Source organism: Lissotriton vulgaris, chromosome 10 (assembly GCF_964263255.1).
Source record: "Lissotriton vulgaris chromosome 10, aLisVul1.2, whole genome shotgun sequence".
Classification (NCBI taxonomy): domain Eukaryota; kingdom Metazoa; phylum Chordata; class Amphibia; order Caudata; family Salamandridae; genus Lissotriton; species Lissotriton vulgaris.
This window is the reverse complement of record NC_141698.1, coordinates 261532782-261554269: the sequence shown is the minus strand read 5'-3', so window position 1 is coordinate 261554269 and position 21488 is coordinate 261532782. Positions and strand designations below refer to the sequence as shown.

General features: G+C 45.8%; 1 protein-coding gene across 1 annotated transcript in view; it reads right to left on the bottom strand.

The window, feature by feature from the left end:
* Window positions 1-21488, bottom strand: part of LOC147685082 (SCO-spondin-like) — a 1395910-nt gene that overhangs the window by 1179253 nt on the left and 195169 nt on the right. Inside the window, exons 20-21 of the mRNA XM_086939757.1 lie at window positions 20559-20662; window positions 12876-13113 (exon numbers count right to left, since the gene is read on the bottom strand). Of these exons, the coding sequence (XP_086795883.1) occupies window positions 12876-13113; window positions 20559-20662 (342 nt within the window). The remainder of the gene's footprint in view (window positions 1-12875; window positions 13114-20558; window positions 20663-21488) is intronic.

Genomic DNA, 21488 nt, shown 5'->3' with positions numbered 1-21488 from the left:
TGACGTCTAGAGAGCGCCCGGAGAAGCCTGTTAAAAGGCTGACACCCCCTCTCGCCCCGCGAGTCGCGCGCGGGAGCGACCGGGAGAAGCCCGGGACAAGGGCGGGGCCGTCTGTGGCCGTCAGGGGCCAGAAGAGGCCAGGCAGGGCCACCTCCCTTGGCTCGAACTGTGAGTACTATTGAAAGACAATTCCTGTAAAAGTCACTGTTACCCCTCGTATTTTAACTTGAGTTATACGGATATTGTCACAGAAACCCCTGAAATGTCAGTCCAAAGTACATTGCCGGATAACTACTTACTGAAAGTGGTGTCCAAAATCAACAGCGACAGGAGGAAGTCAATGTATTTGAATTTATTTTTGTGGGGGATTTTAATGTACCTGTGTGCCCATTATCCACCCAGAAAGCTTGTGGTGTGTATAATCGACAGGGGGAAGCTGAAGCTCATTTCCCACACCACACTTACGGGGAAACTTTGAATAATTGTATGATTCATTACGATTTGGAAATCTTGGATAATGCTAAAAATGACACGGGTGGAAATATTCCAACTTTTAAAGGAAGGGGCGCTAATACCGTTATTGATTTTATATGTATGTCAGCAACTATTGCCCCGTTATGCCCGATGCCCAATGTGATAGATATTATGTTGAGTGACCATAACTGTTTGACCACTGAACTAACCTTTTGGGTTAAAAATCATGCCTGTGAAAATGGTATTATCAACAACATTGAACCCCATAGACAGAATGGTTATAGATTGAGGTGGAAAGGAGATAAAGCTGCTATAACTTCAGATTCAATTATATCTAGTTGTGTGACAGATATAGCGGCAATCTTAGAATGTGTAGACACCTCGTCTGACAGTATTGATCACTTTAACAATATTAATTCCATTATTAACAAAAAATTCACTAAAAAGGCGGGGTCTAAAGCAAGGTGTCCAAGGGGCTGGTTTGATCATGCCTGTTCCAATGCCCGCAAAGAACTCAAAGAGGCCCTTGCAGCCAAACCGAGGGACAAAGTTTTGGTGGTCCAACTTAGACAGGGTTTTAATACTACCCTGAAACGTAGAAAAGATGAATTACAGCAAGAGGCCTGGGATAACCTCACCCTAGCGGCGGACACGAACAATTGTACCCTGTTCTGGTCCACGGTAAATAGCCCATTTCTAAAAGATGATAGGGTTCCTGAACTCACTTCTAATGTGAGCATGGACTCATGGATCCAACATTTTTCTAAAATCTTTGATTCTTGTAATTCAAAAGATACCAATGGGGTTAGGTGGCCCATCCTTGCCTTAGACATAACCATCAGTGAAACTATGGCTAGTATTATAGCTAGCAAAGGAGGCAAGGCCCAGGGGCCAGATGGCGTTCCCATAGATGTGTACAAGACCGCCCCAGATATATGGGGGCCTTTGCTCACCAAAATCTTTAATACAGCTGTTAGCGGTAATATACCGTCTACTTGGGAAGAGTCAATAATCATCCCTATTTTTAAAAAAAGGAGATCGTGGGGATGCAAAAAACTATAGACCTATATCCTTATTGGATTCATCAGTTAAAATCATGAGTAGGGTCCTCCTTTTAAGATCAGAAGAGTGGGCTGAATCTAATGAGATTTTAAGTAATTGCCAGTTTGGCTTTAGAAAAGGCCGTGGTACTATAGAACAGTGTTTGAATCTGGAGCTATTGGTGGGAAAATATACCAAGGCAAAAAACGGGTCGCTCTATCTCTGTTTCGCCGACCTTAGTAGTGCCTTTGATCTGGTAGACCACGCAATACTATGGGCCAAATTACTGGAGATGGGTGCTCCAGAGAGAATTATTTACTTCTTAGCCCGTTTGTATGAAAAACTTCGCACCAGTGTTCGCTATGGACCCAATGGGGAGTGTACCACTAAGTTTGGGATAGGAAGGGGCATCAGACAGGGGTGCGTTCTTGCGCCCCTGCTTTTTACCCTTTTTATTAATGAGGTTGAATCTGCCCTGCAGGCAGTCACTGCAGATGCCCCTAGAGTTAATAATTTTAACATACCAGTATTACTCTATGCGGACGACGCAGTGTTACTGTCAAGGACACCATTGGGTCTCCAACGCTTAATGGATTGTTTTGTATCCTTTATTAAGAATAGGAAACTGGTGATTAATAAGGCTAATACTTATGTAATGGAATGCAGCTCTGGAAAAGTTAAAAGAAATGGGAAAACCCACTATGTTATTGATGGTGAACCAGTGAAAAAAGTTGATAACTTTTGCTATTTGGGAATTACTTTTTCTTATAACGGGAGCTGGGCCACTGAACATAAGGTGGTCAGAACTAAGATGACTAGGAGCGCCAACGGGGTCTTTCTGTTTGCCAAGAAATTGGGGAATAGACGTATTAAAGATATGTTAAACATCTATAAATCAAAATGTCTTTCGGCTGCCCTTTACGGGGCAGGAGTCTGGGGGGTGACATCTGCTAAGAGCTTGCAGGTAGAGGAGAACCTCTTCCTGAAAAAGCTCCTATGCTTACCCAGGTCTACTTCCAACTCCTTGGTTTACAATGAAACAGGGACCCAAGCCCTAAATGATATGATCATGTTAAGGCCCATTCTATTGTGGCGCTCGATCTGGCTCAGTGAAGGTACCACACTGAACAGAGCAATTATTAAGGACTGCCTTTTATTGGACCAACACTTGAAGATCCCCTGGATCGGTTACATTATTGATCGTGTACAAAATCTATTTGGAATCAATGTTTTAATGGACCCCTACAGGCTTTCGGAAATCCCCAAATCTGATGTGAAAACAATATTTTTAAATCACTGTAATGAAAGGCATCACTTGGAGGACTCTAAATTAACAACTTGTGTACTATACAATAGCATGAACGAATTTACCGGTTTCAGACCATATTTATCACAGGTGACTAGAACCTCACACCAGTTTGTACTGACCAGAATGAGGATGGGTATAGCACATCATCTGGTCGCGTGGCCTAACATCAAATCGCGCCCTGTTGGTCCCTGTAAATGTGACAATAAGTCCAAACAATGCACTAAGCACTTTTTGTTAACTTGTGATTTGTACACTGAGTTAAGGAAATTCTACTTGAAGCCACTATTCATTAGATTTGGCGTGAGAGACACTACAGAGGCTATGAAATTGATTTTTAATCTGAATCATGCGGACATTTGTTTTTTTACTGCATCTTTTTTATATAAAGCGATTAGCGCCAGGAAAAGTATGTGTTTTTAAATTAAACTTCTGTATATTTTAAATATTTATTCCATCCCCCTCTGGATATTCAGCAATATGTGTACTTTGTTTTTTCTTTGATCGATAGTATATTTACATGTATATTATGTTTGCCTCTAAGAAATTGTATGAATTGTCTGTATTATTTGTGCTTTTATGGACATGTTTCTTAAATGTTCCGAATAAAGCTTTATGAAATGAAATGAAATGAAATGAATGAATGAATTAATGTCTTGTGGAACAATGTTTTGCTGAAAGTTGAGGTAGTACCTGTTCTAGAATTATATGTTAAGGAGAGGTTGTCTGTTTTTTTATTGCTCTGCTCCAAAACCCAGGGGAATCATAATTCTTTTTCTTCAATAAACTGGCCTTATGCAGATTCTCTCCGCTTCTAAGCAGCAAAAACAGATGATCTGGTTTGGTCACAGTATCTTTCTTTCACAGGATATTTATTTGGTTCCTGCTGCTCGTCATAAAGAATTTCTGAGTCTATGTTCACCTTTACGGGCTATGGATGCCAAATATGTTCTTCTACATCCATGCACATTTATGGTCCTATATGGACCTCTCCAGCTCATCTCGAGGCCTTCATTCATCTCCACAGAAAATAGGCCATGCACACTAGCAGAACATGAATTTTCTGTGACTTTTTTGACTTAATAGTCTCATTCTTCTGCCTCTCTTTGAGAGGTTGTTTAGTTTTGTATCCTGGTGTTCATGTTTCTTAATTCAACAACTTACCTTCTTTTTTCAGGTCCTTTGTCTGTCATTGTTGACCTTCGTTGTCTCCTCATTGCTCCTAAGTTGTCAAGTCCTCCCTTGTTGGATTTTTTTTTTCCAGAGTATCATTTTTTGATGGGTACGTTTGTCGTATTTCTAGTGCATGGTTTCAATTCTTTCTGGAGTCCCTGTCTCTCCTCCTGTTTCTCTCCTTTTACATATGATTCTCCGGTCCTTTCCTCCTTTTAATCTTTTATGGTGTTTCCAATCGCCCTCTCTTCAATTCCTTTTATCTTTCTGATCTTTTGGCTTGAATCTCTTAGATTCACGGCCATACTCTCCTCTTCCATCTTCTGGGTCTTTTGAAGACTCTTCGACCCCTTTGTTCCTGTTTTCTTTTCTAATTTCTTCCTTTTCTCCCTTTCCTCCCTGCTTTTTTTCTATTTTTTTCCTACTTCTTTCCTTTTTTATTTGTCATTCTATTATGAAATATTATGGGTCGTCTCTGGGACCACGTCCTTCCCTTGCTCTTTTTTCCTTTTTTGTGTTCCTTTTCTGCTTACTTACATCATAAATATAAGTCTTATTAGTACATTTTGGATGGTTTACAGTAATTATACTTGTAATGTGGGCTTTTTTAACTTCTTGTTTATACTCTTTTTATATAGGAGGCTTTTCTTCTCTGAATTTAATGTTGCTTTGCATTTTTTATAATAGTATCCAAATTATTTCTTGGAACGTTACGGGCCTTTGTAGCCCAATTAAGAGGCAGAGAGTTCTTACTTACCTGTCCAGGCTATCTTGCCATATTGTCAATCTGCAGGAGAATCAGCTTCTCAAGAAGGATATACATATGTTAAAGAGAAGTTAGTTTGATTCTGCTTATTGTTCTCCTGCACTCAATCATTAAAAATGGTGTGGGTATTTTGTTTCACAAATCTTTTTTCTATTTTACATCAAGAATCTGATGTTAATGGCAGATGGTTGTTTCTCCTTGCCAATGTTAATGGTTATTTTTTATTCCTTCTTGAGTGTCTATGGCCCTACTGGGGTCAATGCACCCTTCCCGAATTCTCACTCCTTCAAACTAATGCCTATTCTGAATGCTAATTTGAATTGGGGGGGGGGGGTGTGATTGTAATCAACTTATGGGTCCTTATTTAGATCGAAAATCTAAGTTTGAATATATCCCTAACAACATGCAGAAGGCCTTCTACAGAACCATAAAGAATAGATGGTTGGTTGATGCCTGGTGATTACATAACCCGACTTTTAGAATACTCTTTCTTCTCTTCTTCTCACCATTCCACCTCTAGAATTGATTATATTTTTTGGGATAAGAATCTTTTACAGTATCTCACAAATGCTGAATGAACTAGGCCCTATCCTCATTTCAGATCACGCTCCCATAATTATCGATTTATAACACAGTAACTTGTGGACTCACTCTAACAGATGGCATTTTAACAACTGGTAACTACAGGTTCAGCAGTTTGTTTTGGGTTTTGAGCAATTTATTACAGATTTTCTTGCAACTAATATTGGCCCTGACATTAATGTCATTGATGCCTGGTGATTACATAACCCAACCTTTTAGAATACTCTTTCTTCTCTCCTCACCATTCCACCTCTAGAATTGATTATATTTTTTGGGATAAGAATCTTTTAAAGTATCTCACATATGCTGAACTAGGCCCTATCCTCATTTCATATCACGCTCCCATAATTATCGATTTATAAGACAGTAACTTGTGGACTCACTCTAACAGATGGCATTTTAACGGATGGCAACTACAGGATCAGCAGTTTGTTTAGGGTTTTGAGCAATTTATTACTGAATTTATTGCAAGTAATATTGGCCCTGACATTCAGTTCCACCATGTCTGGGACTGTTCTAAGGCTGCAGCTAGGTGGTATATCATTAACTATGTTTCGGGTAACAAAAAAGCTGTCCCCAGGGAGTCTTCCACTCTTTTCCAACGTATAAGGAAATTGAAACATGTCTATCATTCTTCGTCCCATAAGATGTTCTAGACTAACTCATCCAAGCCATAGTTGATTTCAATACGTCACTAATGATATAATGCTTTGTCAAAAATAAATGTCAAGTACTATTGTGCTTCCAACAAAGCAGGTAAGATGCTGGACAACTAGTTAAAAATTAAGAAACAGAGATCTAGGATTGAAGTCATATATGAAGCTTCTGGACGTAATTTATTTAAAGATCAGTATATTATGTTCCGTTTCACAAAATACTGTTCTCTCCTCCCAACTGAGGATACCCTGCCCTTTCAGGATCTCTTGGAATCTTTCTTCCATTCAATTCCAAAATCACCAGCCCAATTGCTAGATCTCTCCACACTTGAGGCTCAATTTTTCATGGTAGAGATTTGCACTGCCATTTCTATACTCCCAAAAGACAAGGCCCCATTCGGTATGAGTTTACAGTCGACCTCTACTCTAAATCTCCTTCTCTTTTGGTCCTTCACTTGCTCGCTTCCTTTCAAAACATTCTCTCTATGTATGCTAAAGCTGGCTCTTTTACAAAAGCTATGATTTGTTTGATTCCCAAAAAGGATAAGGACTTGGGGAATGCAAGTATTATTGGCCAATCTCCCTTATTAACATGGATTGCAACATTTTCTCCAAAATGCTGGCTCAGCGTGCTAATGTTTTGATCCCCTCTTTAGTTAGTATTGAGCAATCGGGTTTCATAAAGGGTTGTAACATTTCTGATAATTCTGGTACCTTTTTAAATATTATTCACAGCACTAACAAGTCTAAGATCCATTTGGCTGCAGTCACCTTAGGCACAGAATAGGCTTTTGAATGTGTTAGTTGGGATTTCCTTTTTGGAGCACCTAAATGGCATGGTTTTGGCTCAGACTTCTTATATTGTATCAAAATATTAGATTCCTTTCCCTCCATTTCTATTTTTATTAATGGTCTTCAGTCTTGATATTTTCCACTCACTAGAAGATCCAGGCAATGTTGTCCCTTTCCTCGTAATCATTTATTCTTGCTTTAGAGCCATTTTTAGAATCTTTCCGTCTTTCTTAAACTCTCATTGGTCAGAAAATAAGAACTTTCATGTTAAGTGTACTGCTTATGCTGACGACATTTTCGTTTTTGTTTCTCATCCTTCAAACCTCTATGCCTGAGCTCTTTTGTCTTCTATTTCATTACTCCTCAGTGTCCGGATATCAGCTTAATATTAATAAATCGGAAATTATGCCTCTTACAATTTTTTTCTTAAAGACATTTTTAAAAATACTGGTTTCTTATGGAATTCCTCTTGGATTAAATGTTTAGGAATTCTTTACTACCCTTCCCTTAAAGAATCACTGAAGGCCAAAATATCAGCTCTAAGGTCGAAAATCACTACCCTTTCTTCCAATTGGTCTCATCACCTTTCTTTGTGGGGCAGATTAGCCACCATTAAAATTATGCTTTTGCCTATTATTAACTTTTCAATCAATCAGTTGACTTGTAGCGCACGACTACTCACCCGCAAGGGTCTCAAGGCGCTGGGGAGGTAGGAGGGGGGCTGCTGATCCATCAAAAGGCATTGTGGTTCAGTCAAAACACTGGGTCTTGAGGTCCTTCCTGAATCGAGGCAGTGACGGTGATTGCCTGAGGTGGAGAGGTAAGGTGCTCCCAGTTCTTGCTGTGCGGTAGGAGTAGAATCTTCCTCCTGCTGTGGTCTTGAAGATATGTGGGATGGTGTCCATGGCCAGATGGATGGATTGGAGGTCTAGGTTAGGTGCGTGGAATGTGTGGCTGGGGTTGTGGTGCACAGGTCCCGTGTAGGGCTTTGTAGGTGTGTGTGAGGAGTTTGAGGTTGATTCTTTGGTTGACTGGGAGCCAGTGGAGGTCTCCCAGGTGTCCAGTGATGTGGCCATGGAGAGGGATATTGAGGTAGAACCTAGTGGAGGCATTATGAATGTTCTTCAGTTTCTTGAGGAGCTTCTGGGTGATGCTGGTATAGTGTGTTGCAGTAGTCCAGTCTCCTGCTGGTGAGTGTGTGCGTGACCATTATTCTGGTGATCCACTTGAAGATCTTTTGGAGCAGGCATAGCGTGTAGAAGCAGGATGATGAGACAGCGTTCATCTGGTGGTTCATGGTGAGCAAGGAGTCTCGGATGATGCTGAGATTTCGTGCATGGTCTGTGGGTGTGAGCAGGGTCTAAGATCTATGGGCCACCAGGAGTCATTCCAGGTGGAGATGGTGGAGCCCAGTATGGGAACTTTGGTCTTTTCTGAGTTTAGCTTGAGGCAGCCCTCCTACATCCAGGGGTCGACAGCCATCATCCCATTGTGAAAGTTGTTCTTGGCGACTGTGTAGTTTGTTGGTGAGTGAGAGGATCAGCTGGGTGTCAATAGCATATGAGATGATGTTGAGTCCATGGTTCCTGACTATGGCTGCGAGCAAGACCATGTAGATTTTGAAGAAAGTTGGGCTGAGGGAGGAGCCTTGTGGCACTCCACAGCTGATCTCTGGAGGTTCAGAGTGGAACGGTGGTAGTCTGACTCTCTGTGTTTGGCCAGTGAGGAAGGAGTGGATCCATTTCAGGACTTCATCATGGATTTCTGTGTCGTGGAATCTTGTGCATAGGGTGCGGTTGTAGGCGGTTGAGAGGTCCAGGAGGATGAGGGCTGCAGTTTTGCCTCGATTGAGAAGGGTGCGGATGCCATCTGTGGAGGCGAGGAGGGCTGTCTCTGTGCTGTGGTTGCTTCGGAAGCACAATTGGGAGAGGTCCAGGATGTGGTTCGCTTTGATGAACTTGGAAAGTTGGGCGTTGATGGCCTTCTCGATGACCTTGGCTGGGAAGGGGAGCAGAGAGATGGGTCTGAAGTTCTTGAGTTCCTTCAGGTTGGCAGAGGGTTTAATCAGCAAGGGTTTAATCTCTGCATGTTTCCAGTCTTCCGGGCAGGTGGCAGATGATGGTGCAGTAGATGGAGCAGTAGATGGTGCGGCACAGTTCAGGAGTGATGAAGGTGCCAGCTTTGTTGAAGGTGTTGTGCGACCAGGGGTACGAGGGTGCACCAGAGTGGATGCTCTTTATTATCTTCAGGGTGTTGTCAGCAGTGAGGGGAGGGTCTGCTGGGGTCTGGTGTCGTTGGGTGCGGTGTTTGCGAGTGGGGTGAGAGGGTCTAGGGTGTCATTGCTGTTAAAGCTGTTGGAGATCTCCTTAATCTTGTCATGGAAGAAGGTGCTGAGGTTATTGCAGTGGTCTTGGGAGGGTATGATGCCTGCTGTCTCTGTGTTGAGTTTGGCCAATTCCTTGACCACAGTGAAAAGTACTTTACTATTGAGGGCATTGGCGTTGATCCTTTCTGGTAGGGCCGCTTTCTTTGTTGTTCTAATGAGGTGGTGGTGTGCGGTGACAGCCATTTTGAAGGCTGAGTGGTCTTCTGGGGTCTTGCTGCTCCTCCATCTCTTCTCGAGTCGTCTTCAGGTGTGTCTGTACTCATTAAAGGCAGGAGAGAACCAGCTAGCTTTTTTAGAGTGCTGCTTGCCTGGCGCTTTCTTGAGGGGAGCCAGTGTGTCAGCCCAGTTGGAGATCCATCGGTGGAAGTTGCGAACTGAGATATTGGCACCCGTGAAAGTCGGAGGTGAGGTCTTGTTGAGGGAGGTTGTCAGCTGTTCTATGGTGAACTTGTTCCAAGTTCTGCAAAGGTAGTGGTGGGTATGGTGGTCTATGGTGGGTTTGGTGAAAGAGAAATAGACGCATCGGTGATCGCTCCAAAGCAGCTCAGTGGTGTGGCTGAAGGTGATGTTCTCACTGATGGAGAAGATGAGGTCGAGCAGGTGTCCTGCTGACTGGGTTGGGGAGGTGACCCATTGTTTGAGTACGACAGTGGAGAGGTTCTCCAGCAGGGACGATGTGTTCTTGTCGTTGGGGTTGTCCAGGTGAAAGTTGAGGTCGCCGAGGAGGATGTAGTCGGAAGAGGCAAGGGTGTGGGGGGAGCAATGAAGTCAATGATGAAGTCGCTGAAGGGTGGACGGGGTCCAGGTGTCTGAAGATGAGGGTTTCACAGAGGGTGGTGTTCGGGTTGGTCTGCACCTGGAAGTGGAGGTACTCCATGTTGGTCAAGTTTGTTGATGCATCCTTGTGGATGATCTTGTAGCCGTCCTGGATGGTGGTGGCGATGTCTGGGCAGAGGTGGATTTCATCCAGGTTTCCATGAGGAAGGCCATGTCGGGAACGACAGATTCAAATTGGTTACAGGTTTGTGGAGGAAGTGTGCGCTGAGCAGAAAACAGCTGAGGCGGTTGAATCTGGTGTTCATCGGTTGTGCAGTGGATTGGGCTGGTGTGAGGTGAAGGTGTGGCTGCAGTTTTGGTAGGAAAAAGTGCCCGAATTGTTATTCCGTGGTGACAGGAGGCAGGCGGTGTGGCGTCCGGTGTTGAGGGCGTAGATGGTGCTGGCATTGTAGCGGGGATGGTCAGATGACTAGGGTCCATGGTGCTTGGCGCAGTCCAGGCGCATTTGGTGCACCAGTGCTGCACCTCCTCTGTGCACCCGCTGCGCTACCATCCAGCGGCCACCACTGAGTAACTTTTACTTACAAATGCTCCTTCTCCAGCTCCCTATGCCTTTTTCTGTTCTATAAATAATTTATTTGCCCAATTCTTATGGAATAGGCATCTGGCTCAAATTTCTTAATCCAACTCAAGAAGCTTAAAACTGAGGGTGTAATTTTCTCAATTTCATTCTGCCTTTTCTTCTAAGCAGATTTGGTCTTCCTTAGACTTCTCTAATGCCTCTTCGGTTTCTCTTTGGCGATCTCTTACACTTTCGGTCATTTCCCCTTTTTCCATCCTTAAATTTGTCTTTATTTCCAAAAAAACCCGGCACGTCTTCCCCTTGTTACATCATTCTAACAGCATTGCCAAAAACTTAATTTACCGGGTATTTTCTCCTTCTCAACTCTTGCTTCTATCCCCCATCTGGCACAACTCTGCTAACACGGTATCTAACAAAGTCCTTAACTGGCCCTCTTAGCTTGCATCAGGTATTACCACCTTCTCCCAACTCATTTCTAATGACCAGTTTATATCCTTTAAGGAATTATGTAGTCCTTTTCATCTTCCTCCTAGTCACAGAAATAAATATGCTCTACTTATAGATACTCTTCGCACAAATATTATTACTCATTCCTTTATTGTGAATAACTCTTTTGTTGATCCTATATTCCCTTTCACTTTTTCTGAAGAAGTCAAAGCTGCATTTACCTACAAGAAGCTTTCTATCCAAGACTCATATAGGGCCTAAACCATAACCAAACTTGCTTCGGAACAAGATCTTCAGACTTCTTTTTCAAACACTTCATGGAAGAAATTGCCATAAAATACATCACACTTCTTGCTATGCATGCACAACTCAGATTATGTTTTTTTTTTACAATCGGCTGTTCTTAACTCCTGCTATTTTATTTAAAATGCAACTCTTACCTAATAACAATTGCTGGTCATGTGGATCTTCTACTGGAGATTTTCTACATATGTTCTTTATTTTCCTAAACTTTTATCTTCCTGGCAGTGTGTTTGGCATAAAATCTCCCAACTGTTCTCAGTCTCACTTCCTTTTCACATTGTTAATCTTTTAACTTGCAGCTGTTTGGATATTTGGTCAGGTGACATGATTAAAGGTATGTTAGTGGATCTCCTTCGGTTGTCTTCCAAGTAATTTCCTCCAATTGGAAAGTGTTTGAGAGGGTATCTTTATTTGCAGGGTGGAACTTAATTTGTCATAATCACATACTGGATACCTCGCACTCATCCTTATTTTACAAAGACATTAAAAGAGATTTAGTTTGGCTTCCCCTGACCCCCTACCTTTCATGCCCTTTCTCTAGCAATATTAAAAATGCTGAAGTTGCTAAACCTCCTTGAGTTCAATTATTTTTGGTCTTTCTTTTTGTACATTTCAAGTCCCATTTTAAAGCTCGCTGCACACCTCTTTTACTCACATCTCTTTCATTTCCTTACCATCCTCTTATTCTTTATTAGTCATTGATTGTTTAGAATCATAATTTCCTCTTTTCTCTTCTTTCCACTTCACATCCCAATGTATGAAAACTTCATAAAATGCTAGTTGTATTTTACTACAACTTTGCCTTTTTAGTCTTTTATGAGATTTGTCTTTATTTGTATTATATTTATTATTAATTTCATGCTATTTTATTCTTTTGCCTTTACTGTTATCGATTTTTAGAATGCATGTCTCAATACTGAGTTTACTCTTATATGTTGCAGTATTTCACTTTGGTTCTGTTTCAGTAAAGCATTTTTAAATGTAAAAAGTTTGCAGAACCATCTGTTCAACTGTAGTGCGTCACTCTACGCCTTTCTTAGACCAACTAAACATTCATTTAATCCTACTTTCAAAGATACATAAACGTTATTGGACCTGCCCAAAACATAGTTGAACTTCATCTGACACTTTACTGAACCGAACCTTCAGTTTTAATGAACCCCAAATACAACTTTATGGCCTATGCCTGCAGTTTTATTGAACCAGAAGTAAAACTTTACTAAATTACATCAGCACCTTTATTAGTGCACACATGATTTTAATGAACCTCCCTAAGACGTTGTTGAACTCCACCTACAATGCTGCTTAATCAAACCAAAAATATTACTGAATAACCACTGCAATTTTTAGTATACCGTCCATACATGTTTGTTGAATAACAAGCTGTACATCACTATAATGACGAGCTACATCAACTTCACTTAACCATGGCTACAACTTTACCGAACCACTCATACTACTTTTCTATACCTCACCTGCTACTTTACTATCCCACATTTACAATGTAACCGAACCATTACTTTATTCATCCACAAATCCAATACTTCTAAACAATATTTGGAACTTGGATTTGTGTATGAGAGCCTTACCTGGACATGCAGTTGTGAAACACTGCTGGGCCTGCATCTCCTCTCCTCTGCAGTGCCAAAGCACATCCTGTGGGGGGCTACTGCAGACCCTTTTCCTTGTTTGTACTCCTGTGCCACAGGATCTGCTGCAGCTGTCCCATGGGTTCCAGGGCCCCCAGAGTCCACAGAATCGTTCATCTGTGGGGATCCAACCAGAGGTCTCATCTCCATCCCCACAATCAGCTATCCCATTGCACACCTACACAAGAAGGATAAAAAAAAAACACAGAGGTGAATGGAAAAGGGCGACCACTCGGTCCCCCCGAACGTATGGTTGGGGGCCCGGATCCCCCCCGGGAAACCATTTTGGGTGGGGGCGTGTCACAGCTGGTATGCCCGAAGCGGCGTAGCCGGGGCGCGCCTTTTCCCGCCCAAGAGGGGTTGTCCTAGACAACTACACCGTTGGCCACGCCCAGTAGGCGTACCGGAGATGGGTACACGCCCTCCCGAAGAGGAATAAAGAGAGCAGGAATCCGAAGAAGCATCCTCTTGTTCCTGTGCTTGGAAGCTGCACCCACTCGTTGCACGTGAGCCCTCGACGGAACAAGGAGCAATTTTTAGAACTTGTAATTCTTGTGTTTCTCTTTCAGCGACTTCGAGCCTACGAATCCAGGACCGTGTTGAGCAACGGGGATCGAATATCCGATAACAATGCCTGGCAAGAAGGCGGGAAATAAGTCCTGGACTGACCAGATGCTTCGCATGCTGATAAAAGATATGGCGAGCATGAAGAAGCAGATGGCAGCGATGAACAATACTGGTAAACCGAAGAAAGTTATAGGCCCGGCATTGCCGGGAGTTGTCCCCGCAGGGAGGGGTAAAAGGGCCAGGAATAGGATGGCAGGGGGGGAGGTCCCGGTTCCCGAGTTACCCCCGGCAAGCCCGGTCATTCCAGTCGAGGCCCCGGTACCGATCCCGGACGCGGGCCAACCGATTCCGGTTGTTGTTACGCCCGCCAGCGAGGAGGACATGCCTCCGGAATTAGCCGCCCAGTTGGCCGCATGGCTTGGCAGAAAAACAGGGGGTGCTACGGCACCGGGAGACACGGCCGAAGAGGCCAAGTTACTAATGCAGCAGTTGCGGCAGTCGCGGGATGCCGCGAAGGTGAATCTCCCTCTTGTCCCCCCACAGGTGACCTCGGAAGGACCGGCAGCTGGCGTCGAAAAAACAGCGGGAGCAGCAATGGAGCCGGGTAAGCAAGCATTGCCAATGGCAAGGGAGGGGTCTTTGCCCTCAAGACGGAAGAAGGTGGTCCAACATATACCGTTGGCCACGAAAGAATTGATATGGGCTGATAAGTATGTGAATATGTTTTCTCTGCTGACTGACCATCGCGAGATGGAGTATGTTAAGACACAGAAGGATTTTTGGCACCCGAGTGTATGGCGAACCAAAATGGCGGGTTTCAGGGTTGATGAGACAATCTCAAATTGGGCCAAGGCCTTTGCAATGTTTACTGCAATTATTGGGGAACGTAAGCCCGAGGTTTTGCCCGAATTGGCCTGCTATCAGGCACGAATAATGGATTTTTATGAAACGTATGAGGGCAATGAGTGGATGGGTTACAATATGAAGTTTCGTAAGGCCAAGGAGTTCGATTCATCTCTGAGGTGGGATTGTCTCGACTCGATCTCTTGGCAGAAGCAGCTCCTGCCGGGCGCGACGAAGTCGTCCTCGCTAGGCGGGAATGGGTCGGGGCCTTCCCGCCAACAGCCTGTGGCGCCCTTTCGAGCGGGCCCCGCTGGCGACCACCAACCAAGGAATGGTGGGAATGGGGGTAAGAAAGGGGTCTGTTGGAATTTTAACAGGGGCAATTGCACAAGGCCACAAGGGACATGTAAGTTCAGACATGTGTGTGCAGGTTGCGGAAATTCTGCACACCCCGAGAGTTCGTGCAGATCCAGGAATAGTGATACGGGGGGTAGAGGGGGGGCCAAACAGGTCTGAGGAGGACCATTGTGTATCGCTACCTACCCCCGTTGATATCATGGCAATGATCCCCTGGCTAAACGAATACCCTGATCATGTCTCCGCTGGGGTGTTGAGGAACAGCTTCTTATATGGTTTCCACATCCCGGAGGGGGATTTTCGGGGGGAACCACTTTGTAGAAACCAACTGTCGGCTCAGCATAATCCAGCGGTGGTTGAGAGGAAGATTGCAAAAGAGGTTGCCCTTGGCCAGGTTGCTGGCCCATATAGGCACCCGCCAGTAACTAATTTCATCTGTTCCCCGTTGGGAGTGGTTCCCAAGAAGGACCCGGGGGAATTTAGGCTGATCCATAACTTGTCAGCTCCGAGGGGTCTTTCGGTGAACGATGCGATTGACCCAGGAGTTTGTTCGGTGCGGTACGCATCCTTCGATGATGCCGTCACCATGTTGAATCGCCTGGGGCCCGGAGCGCTGATGGCGAAGTCAGGTATCGAGTCAGCGTTCCGGTTGCTCCCGGTACACCCACGGGATCAGCGTCTGTTAGGCTTTGTGTTCCAGGGCCATTACTACATGGATAGATGTATGCCAATGGGTTGCTCCATCTCTTGTGCTTATTTTGAGAAATTTAGCTCTTTTCTGGAATGGGCATTCACAAAAGCCACTGGCCATAGCCATGTTATGCATTACCTGGATGATTTTTTGTTTTTGGGGGCAGCCGGCAACACAAAATGTGCTCAGGCCTTACATGAATTTTGCACTCTCATGAAGGAATTCGGGGTGCCATTGGCACCAGGTAAGACGGTTGGACCATCTACTTCACTCGAGTTTCTGGGAATTGAGCTCGATTCTGTGGAGGGATGTTTCCGTTTGCCAGTGGGGAAAGTAGCGAAATTCAGGGCTTCCCTGGAACTGTGCATTAGCAAAGAGAAAGTTACTCTCCATCAGTTACAACAAGCAGTGGGTCAGCTTAACTTTGCCCTAAGAGTGATACCAATGGCCCGCCCCTTTTCCCGCTCCATTGCACAAGCCATGGTTGGTCTCAAGGAAGGGCACCACCGCACGAGACTGTCGGCAGAGGTTCGCCAGGACATGCGCATATGGTTGGCGTTTCTGGCGGACTTCAACGGTCGAGTGGTGTGGAACAAGCCGCCAGCGTCTTCGGACGAGCTGGGTTTGTGGACCGACTCTGCGGGGAGCGTGGGATTTGGCGCCATCTTTGGTAATCGATGGTCGGCGCAGACATGGCCGACGTGGTGGCACACCAGCGGTCTCACAGGTAACATTGGGTTTCTCGAGTTGTTCGCCATTTTTGTGGCTCTGAAGGCATAGCCGGATGAGTTCAGAGATCGCTCTGTGGTGTTTTGGTCCGATAACATGACTGTGGTTGAATGTATAAATAATCAGGCAGCACGCTGCAAGTGGATATTAAGATTACTGAAAGAAATTGTACTACTTTGCATGAGACTGAACGTGCAATTCAGGGCGAAGCATGTGCCAGGTGTACTAAACCAGGCGGCTGATGCACTCTCTCGTTCACACATGCAGGCTTTCAGGGGTTATCTACCTTCCGCGGACCTAGCGGCGGCACCATTTCCCGAAGCACTATGGCTACTCGGTGCCCCGGATTACAGGACCTCGTGGCAGCAAGCTTAGCCGCCAGGACAAGGAAGGCATACGAAGGAGCGTTTCGTTCCTATTGTGCATTTTTGGGTCCGGCAGGGGGGGACAATTGGGGTCAGGAAGATTATGTCCTGAAGTTTCTAGTAGCACTGCACAGAGAAGGCCGATCAGCGGCAACGGCCAATAGGCACCGTGCCGCCATTTCATTCATGACGCAGGCGCATGGCATCAAGGACCCGACATCGTCCTTTTTGGTAAAGAAAGCCTTTCGTGGTTGGCAACGCCTTGAGGGTCGTAGAGTAGACGAGAGGCGCCCGATTGGGTTAGACAGGTTGTCCCTGCTGATGTCGATACTCCCCACGACATGTTCCTCCCAGTTCGAGGCAGTGCTGTTCCGGGCCGCTTTCGCATTAGCGTTCCATGGGGCTATGCGGGTGAGCGAGCTGGTGGCAAGAAATAAGAAAGATGTGGAGGGAGGTCTGTGTCGGGATCACATTCTGATTAAGGGTGATTCAATGGTGGTCACAATAGCCAGGTCCAAGACTGACCAGAGTGCTATGGGAGACAGTATTGTTGTCCAGCGCATACGAGGGTCCCCCATGTGCCCGGTGAAGTGCGTTGAGGAATATTTGGCGCAAAGGGCGGACACATGGGGGGGAAGCCTGCTGAGACACATCGACGCCACCCCACTGACGAGGTTTCAGTTTCAGAGGGTGCTAACAATGGCAATCGCAGCGGCGGGCTTGGACCCAGGCGATTTTGGGACCCATTCCTTTAGGATAGGGGCTGCTACAGAGGCTACAGCCAGGGGTCAGAGTGTTGAGAAGGTGAAACAACTGGGACGATGGTCCTCGAACTGTTATAAAAGGTATGTGCAGTTGCACATGTTGTGAAGTCAATGTCATGCACTCACGCTTCTTGTCTTCTGTTTGGTTTACAGTTTCGCAAGCATGCTATGCAGGGCGGACTGTGCAGTCAAACCGGCACCTGGGGACCAGCGGTCAGAGATCACCGGCTGAGGAGAGAGTGGTGTGGGTCGTGGGCCACTCATACGTGAGGCGGGCCGGGGACGTATTCAAAGCAGGTGACGTGACTCACGCAGCTGGGGAATACGGGTACAGAGTGACCTTCCACGGAAGGGGCGGGCTCTGTATTGACCAGTTTCAATGTTTTGTCGAGGAACTGTTAGGGCGGCAGAGGTCACCGCCATCTGTAATCATAGTACATCTGGGGGGAAATGACTTGGTGACACTCGGTCGGCGAGTACTACTCGAGCGAGTTTTATCTACTGTTAGCTGGCTGGCGAGAAGGATCCCGGGGTGCACGATAGCATGGTCCCACATGATTCCCAGGAAGGTGTGGCGGGGGGGCCTCTCGGTGTCAGCACTGAACCATTCAGTGAAAAAGGTCAATAGCAAACTTGGTAAGTTGTTTCGCTCGGCGCAGTTGCACTGTATTCCGCATGGATGTATTCGGGGGGATCACATGTATCTCGATGATGGGGTCCATTTGTCCCGGGAGGGGAATGTCTTACTCATAGGAGACTTCATAGCATGGTTAAGGGGTTTGTAAAAGCATGACCTTTAGTAGGAGTTTGTGGGGGGGCCGGATAGCCGGTCAACTATCCGGCCTGTGGCAGTAAGGTCATGATCGGTGAGCAGTAATTTCAAGGTCCCTAGAGGGGGGGCTCCACCCACTATGGATGGGAGCGCCCGGGGCGGAGGCGGCCATTGGCCCCTCCCACGGGGAGGCGGCACCCACTAAGTATGGGTCGCCTAAGGGAAGACGGCCATAGGCCCCTTCCAGGGGAGGAGGCGGCTAGATGCCCCTCCTACGAATTTCCCGGGGCCCGGATATCCGCGACGGCGGATGTGATAGACAGTGTGGGGTGGGAGGGGGGTCCACGCTGCCTTCTTACAGACACCCCACACGGGTCCTCGGACGACCTTTAAGATGGCGTCGAGTTAAAATGGGGGCTCCCGCAAGACAAGGGAAATTGGAGTTAGCACAGAGGGTACAGTCCTTCTGCGCGACCGCCCTCACACCGTGAGGGGGAGAGTTCTGGTAGTATGGATCTGACACCGGTTGCGACCTTGCCGTTGGCCCGTAATGCTAGGATGTACAATTTTAATTTAGAAAGTATGCATTTGCAGGATGTTAGACTCGGCTAGGAAAACCTATGTACTAGAGATTTGTTAAGGTTAGCCAAAGAACATGTCTTCATCAAAATGTAATAAATGAAAATTGTGCATGATATGAAACTGTTATTTTAATGTTTTAATTTTGTTTCATATTTTAATAAGTACGGCCGGGAGGGTAACTCCCTCCCGCCTTCCAAAAGTTCAGAACTGCGTCCGTCTTCCCATCCTTGGGGATTGTGTTGGGAGGGGGTGACAGGCATCCCGGCCATATGGAAAGGGGCGACCACTCGGTCCCCCCGAACGTATGGTTGGGGGCCCGGATCCCCCCCGGGAAACCATTTTGGGCAGGGGGCGTGTCACGGCTGGTATGCCCGAAGCGGCGTGGCCGGGGCGCGCCTTTTCCCGCCCAAGAGGGGTTGTCCTAGACACCTACACCGTTGGCCACGCCCAGTAGGCGTACCGGAGGAGGGTACACGCCCTCCCGAAGAGGAATAAAGAAAGCAGGAATCCGAAGAAGCATCCTCTTGTTCCTGTGCTTGGAAGCTGCACCCACTCGTTGCACGTGAGCCCTCGACGGAACAAGGAGCAATTTTGACCCACCCACCAGCCCCTTATGGCAACATTAGTACTGCAATAAAGTGATTTGCTTTGATAACATCTTTTTTCCCTTTGTTTAGCGGTTAATAACATGGCAATGTTAGTACTGCAATAAAGTGATTTGCTTGATAACATCTTCTTCCCTTGGTTTAGCGGATGATAACGGTCTAGTTTAATGATGTGCGGAATGTCTAGTAGTATAGACAAATATTGCAATGTACAGTATAATTTTCTTCCTTAGTAGGTAAACAAATGTCGTATTTATTTTTTGGTCGGGCGGTAAGGTCATGATCGGTGAGCAGTAATTTCAAGGTCCCTAGAGGGGGGGGCGCCACCCACTATGGATGGGAGCGCCCGGGGGGGAGGTGGCCATTGGCCCCTCCCACGGGGAGGCGGCACCCACTAAGTATGGGTCGCCTAAGGGAAGACGGCCATAGGCCCCTTCCAGGGGAGGAGGCGGCTAGATGCCCCTCCTATGAATTTCCCGGGGCCCGGATATCCGCGACGGCGGATGTGATAGACAGTGTGGGGTGGGAGGGGGGTCCACGCTGCCTTCTTACAGACACCCCACACGGGTCCTCGGACGACCTTTAAGATGGCGTCGAGTTAAAATGGGGGCCCCCGCAAGACAAGGGAAATTGGAGTTAGCACAGAGGGTACAGTCCTTCTGCGCGACCGCCCTCACACCGTGAGGGGGAGAGTTCTGGTAGTAGGGATCTGACACCGGTTGCGACCTTGCCGTTGGCCCGTAATGCTAGGATGTACAATTTTAATTTAGAAAGTATGCATTTGCAGGATGTTAGACTCGGCTAGGAAAACCTTTGTACTAGAGATTTGTTAAGGTTAGCCAAAGAACATGTCTTCATCAAAATGTAATAAATGTAAATTGTACATGATATGAAACCGTTATTTTAATGTTTTAATTTTGTTTCATATTTTAATAAATACGGCCGGGAGGGTAACTCCCTCCCGCCTTCCAAAAGTTCAGAACTGCGTCCGTCTTCCCATCCTTGGGGATTGTGTTGGGAGGGGGTGACAGGCATCCCGGCCATACGAGACTGGCTAAGACTTAAGTGGGCGGAGAGAAGGAGGAAAGAAGGGAGAGGGGAAGAAAGGAAATTAGGGAGGAAGATTTGCATCTTGTGAGCCGTGAACAGCTTACATAATTGCAATGTTTTAATGATGGGATTTTTACATCAAAATTATCGTGAATCTTGGGACTTTCTGGTGCACTACATTGGTATGAATTAATACTTTATTGAACCCATACAGTAAAATATTAATTTTGTTAATTAAAAAGAACGGAGGCGATGTGTGGTTGGATGTGGAATGCTCTATCTGGTCTCTGATGCTTACCTGTTTAAATGAGATACATTTGCCATCTCCACATGAATACTCTTCACATGGGGTCACTGTCTGGTTCTTGTCTCCGGGTGGAGCAGCAGTGCTGATCCCACTATCTGTAAACAAGGCATTGAGAGTGATTCAAAACGACTACAGTACCTGATATGTCCACAGCACTCTGGTACAAACCTAAAAGCATCCCATTACTAGCATCTCCATGATATGGTCAATTACTGCTAAAGCCCCTCACAGGAGCAAACATTTGGCCCAAACCTATATCCTTCATGAACATACATTTATATATTGTAGGAAATTGGGTTATTAGTTGTGTGGCCTGCACACGTAATATGTCAACAATTGTCATTAACGGGAACCAAGCACCCCATTGAAGTGCTTGACTCTCTCAGGGTAGTGAGGCAGAGCAGTCCATGGCCTACTCAGGTGGGGGGGGGGGGGGGGGGGGGGAGACAGTAATCACTATTCATTGGCATGCAATAATAACACTCAATAAATGATTGTCCAGTCAGTATTTTTTCTATAGAAAAAGAAGTACATTTATTACACTCACACTACTGAATATTATGCAATAATAAATATATATATATTGATTTAAGCACTACACCTCCCACAATGCCATGGTGTTTGCTACGCCCACCGGGCAGGTAAAGGTGGATAAGTAGTGCGGACTACTTCGCGCAGTGACTGTTTCCTATGAACTGCACGCCGCTGAGGAAGGGATTTTATTTACCTGAAACGCGTCTGGCGTTCTACAAGAGTGATGCATTTACTGGGCAGGGAGTCTGTCAGCAAGCTGGCGTGAAATAAAGACAGAGCTAATCACAACTTGCCGTGGCCTTTGTCAAATTTGGAGTCCTGTATGTTGGATGTTTAAGCGGCTCTCCGGTCGCGTGCAAAGGCCTACTGCCGCAGCGGGTCCAGTCA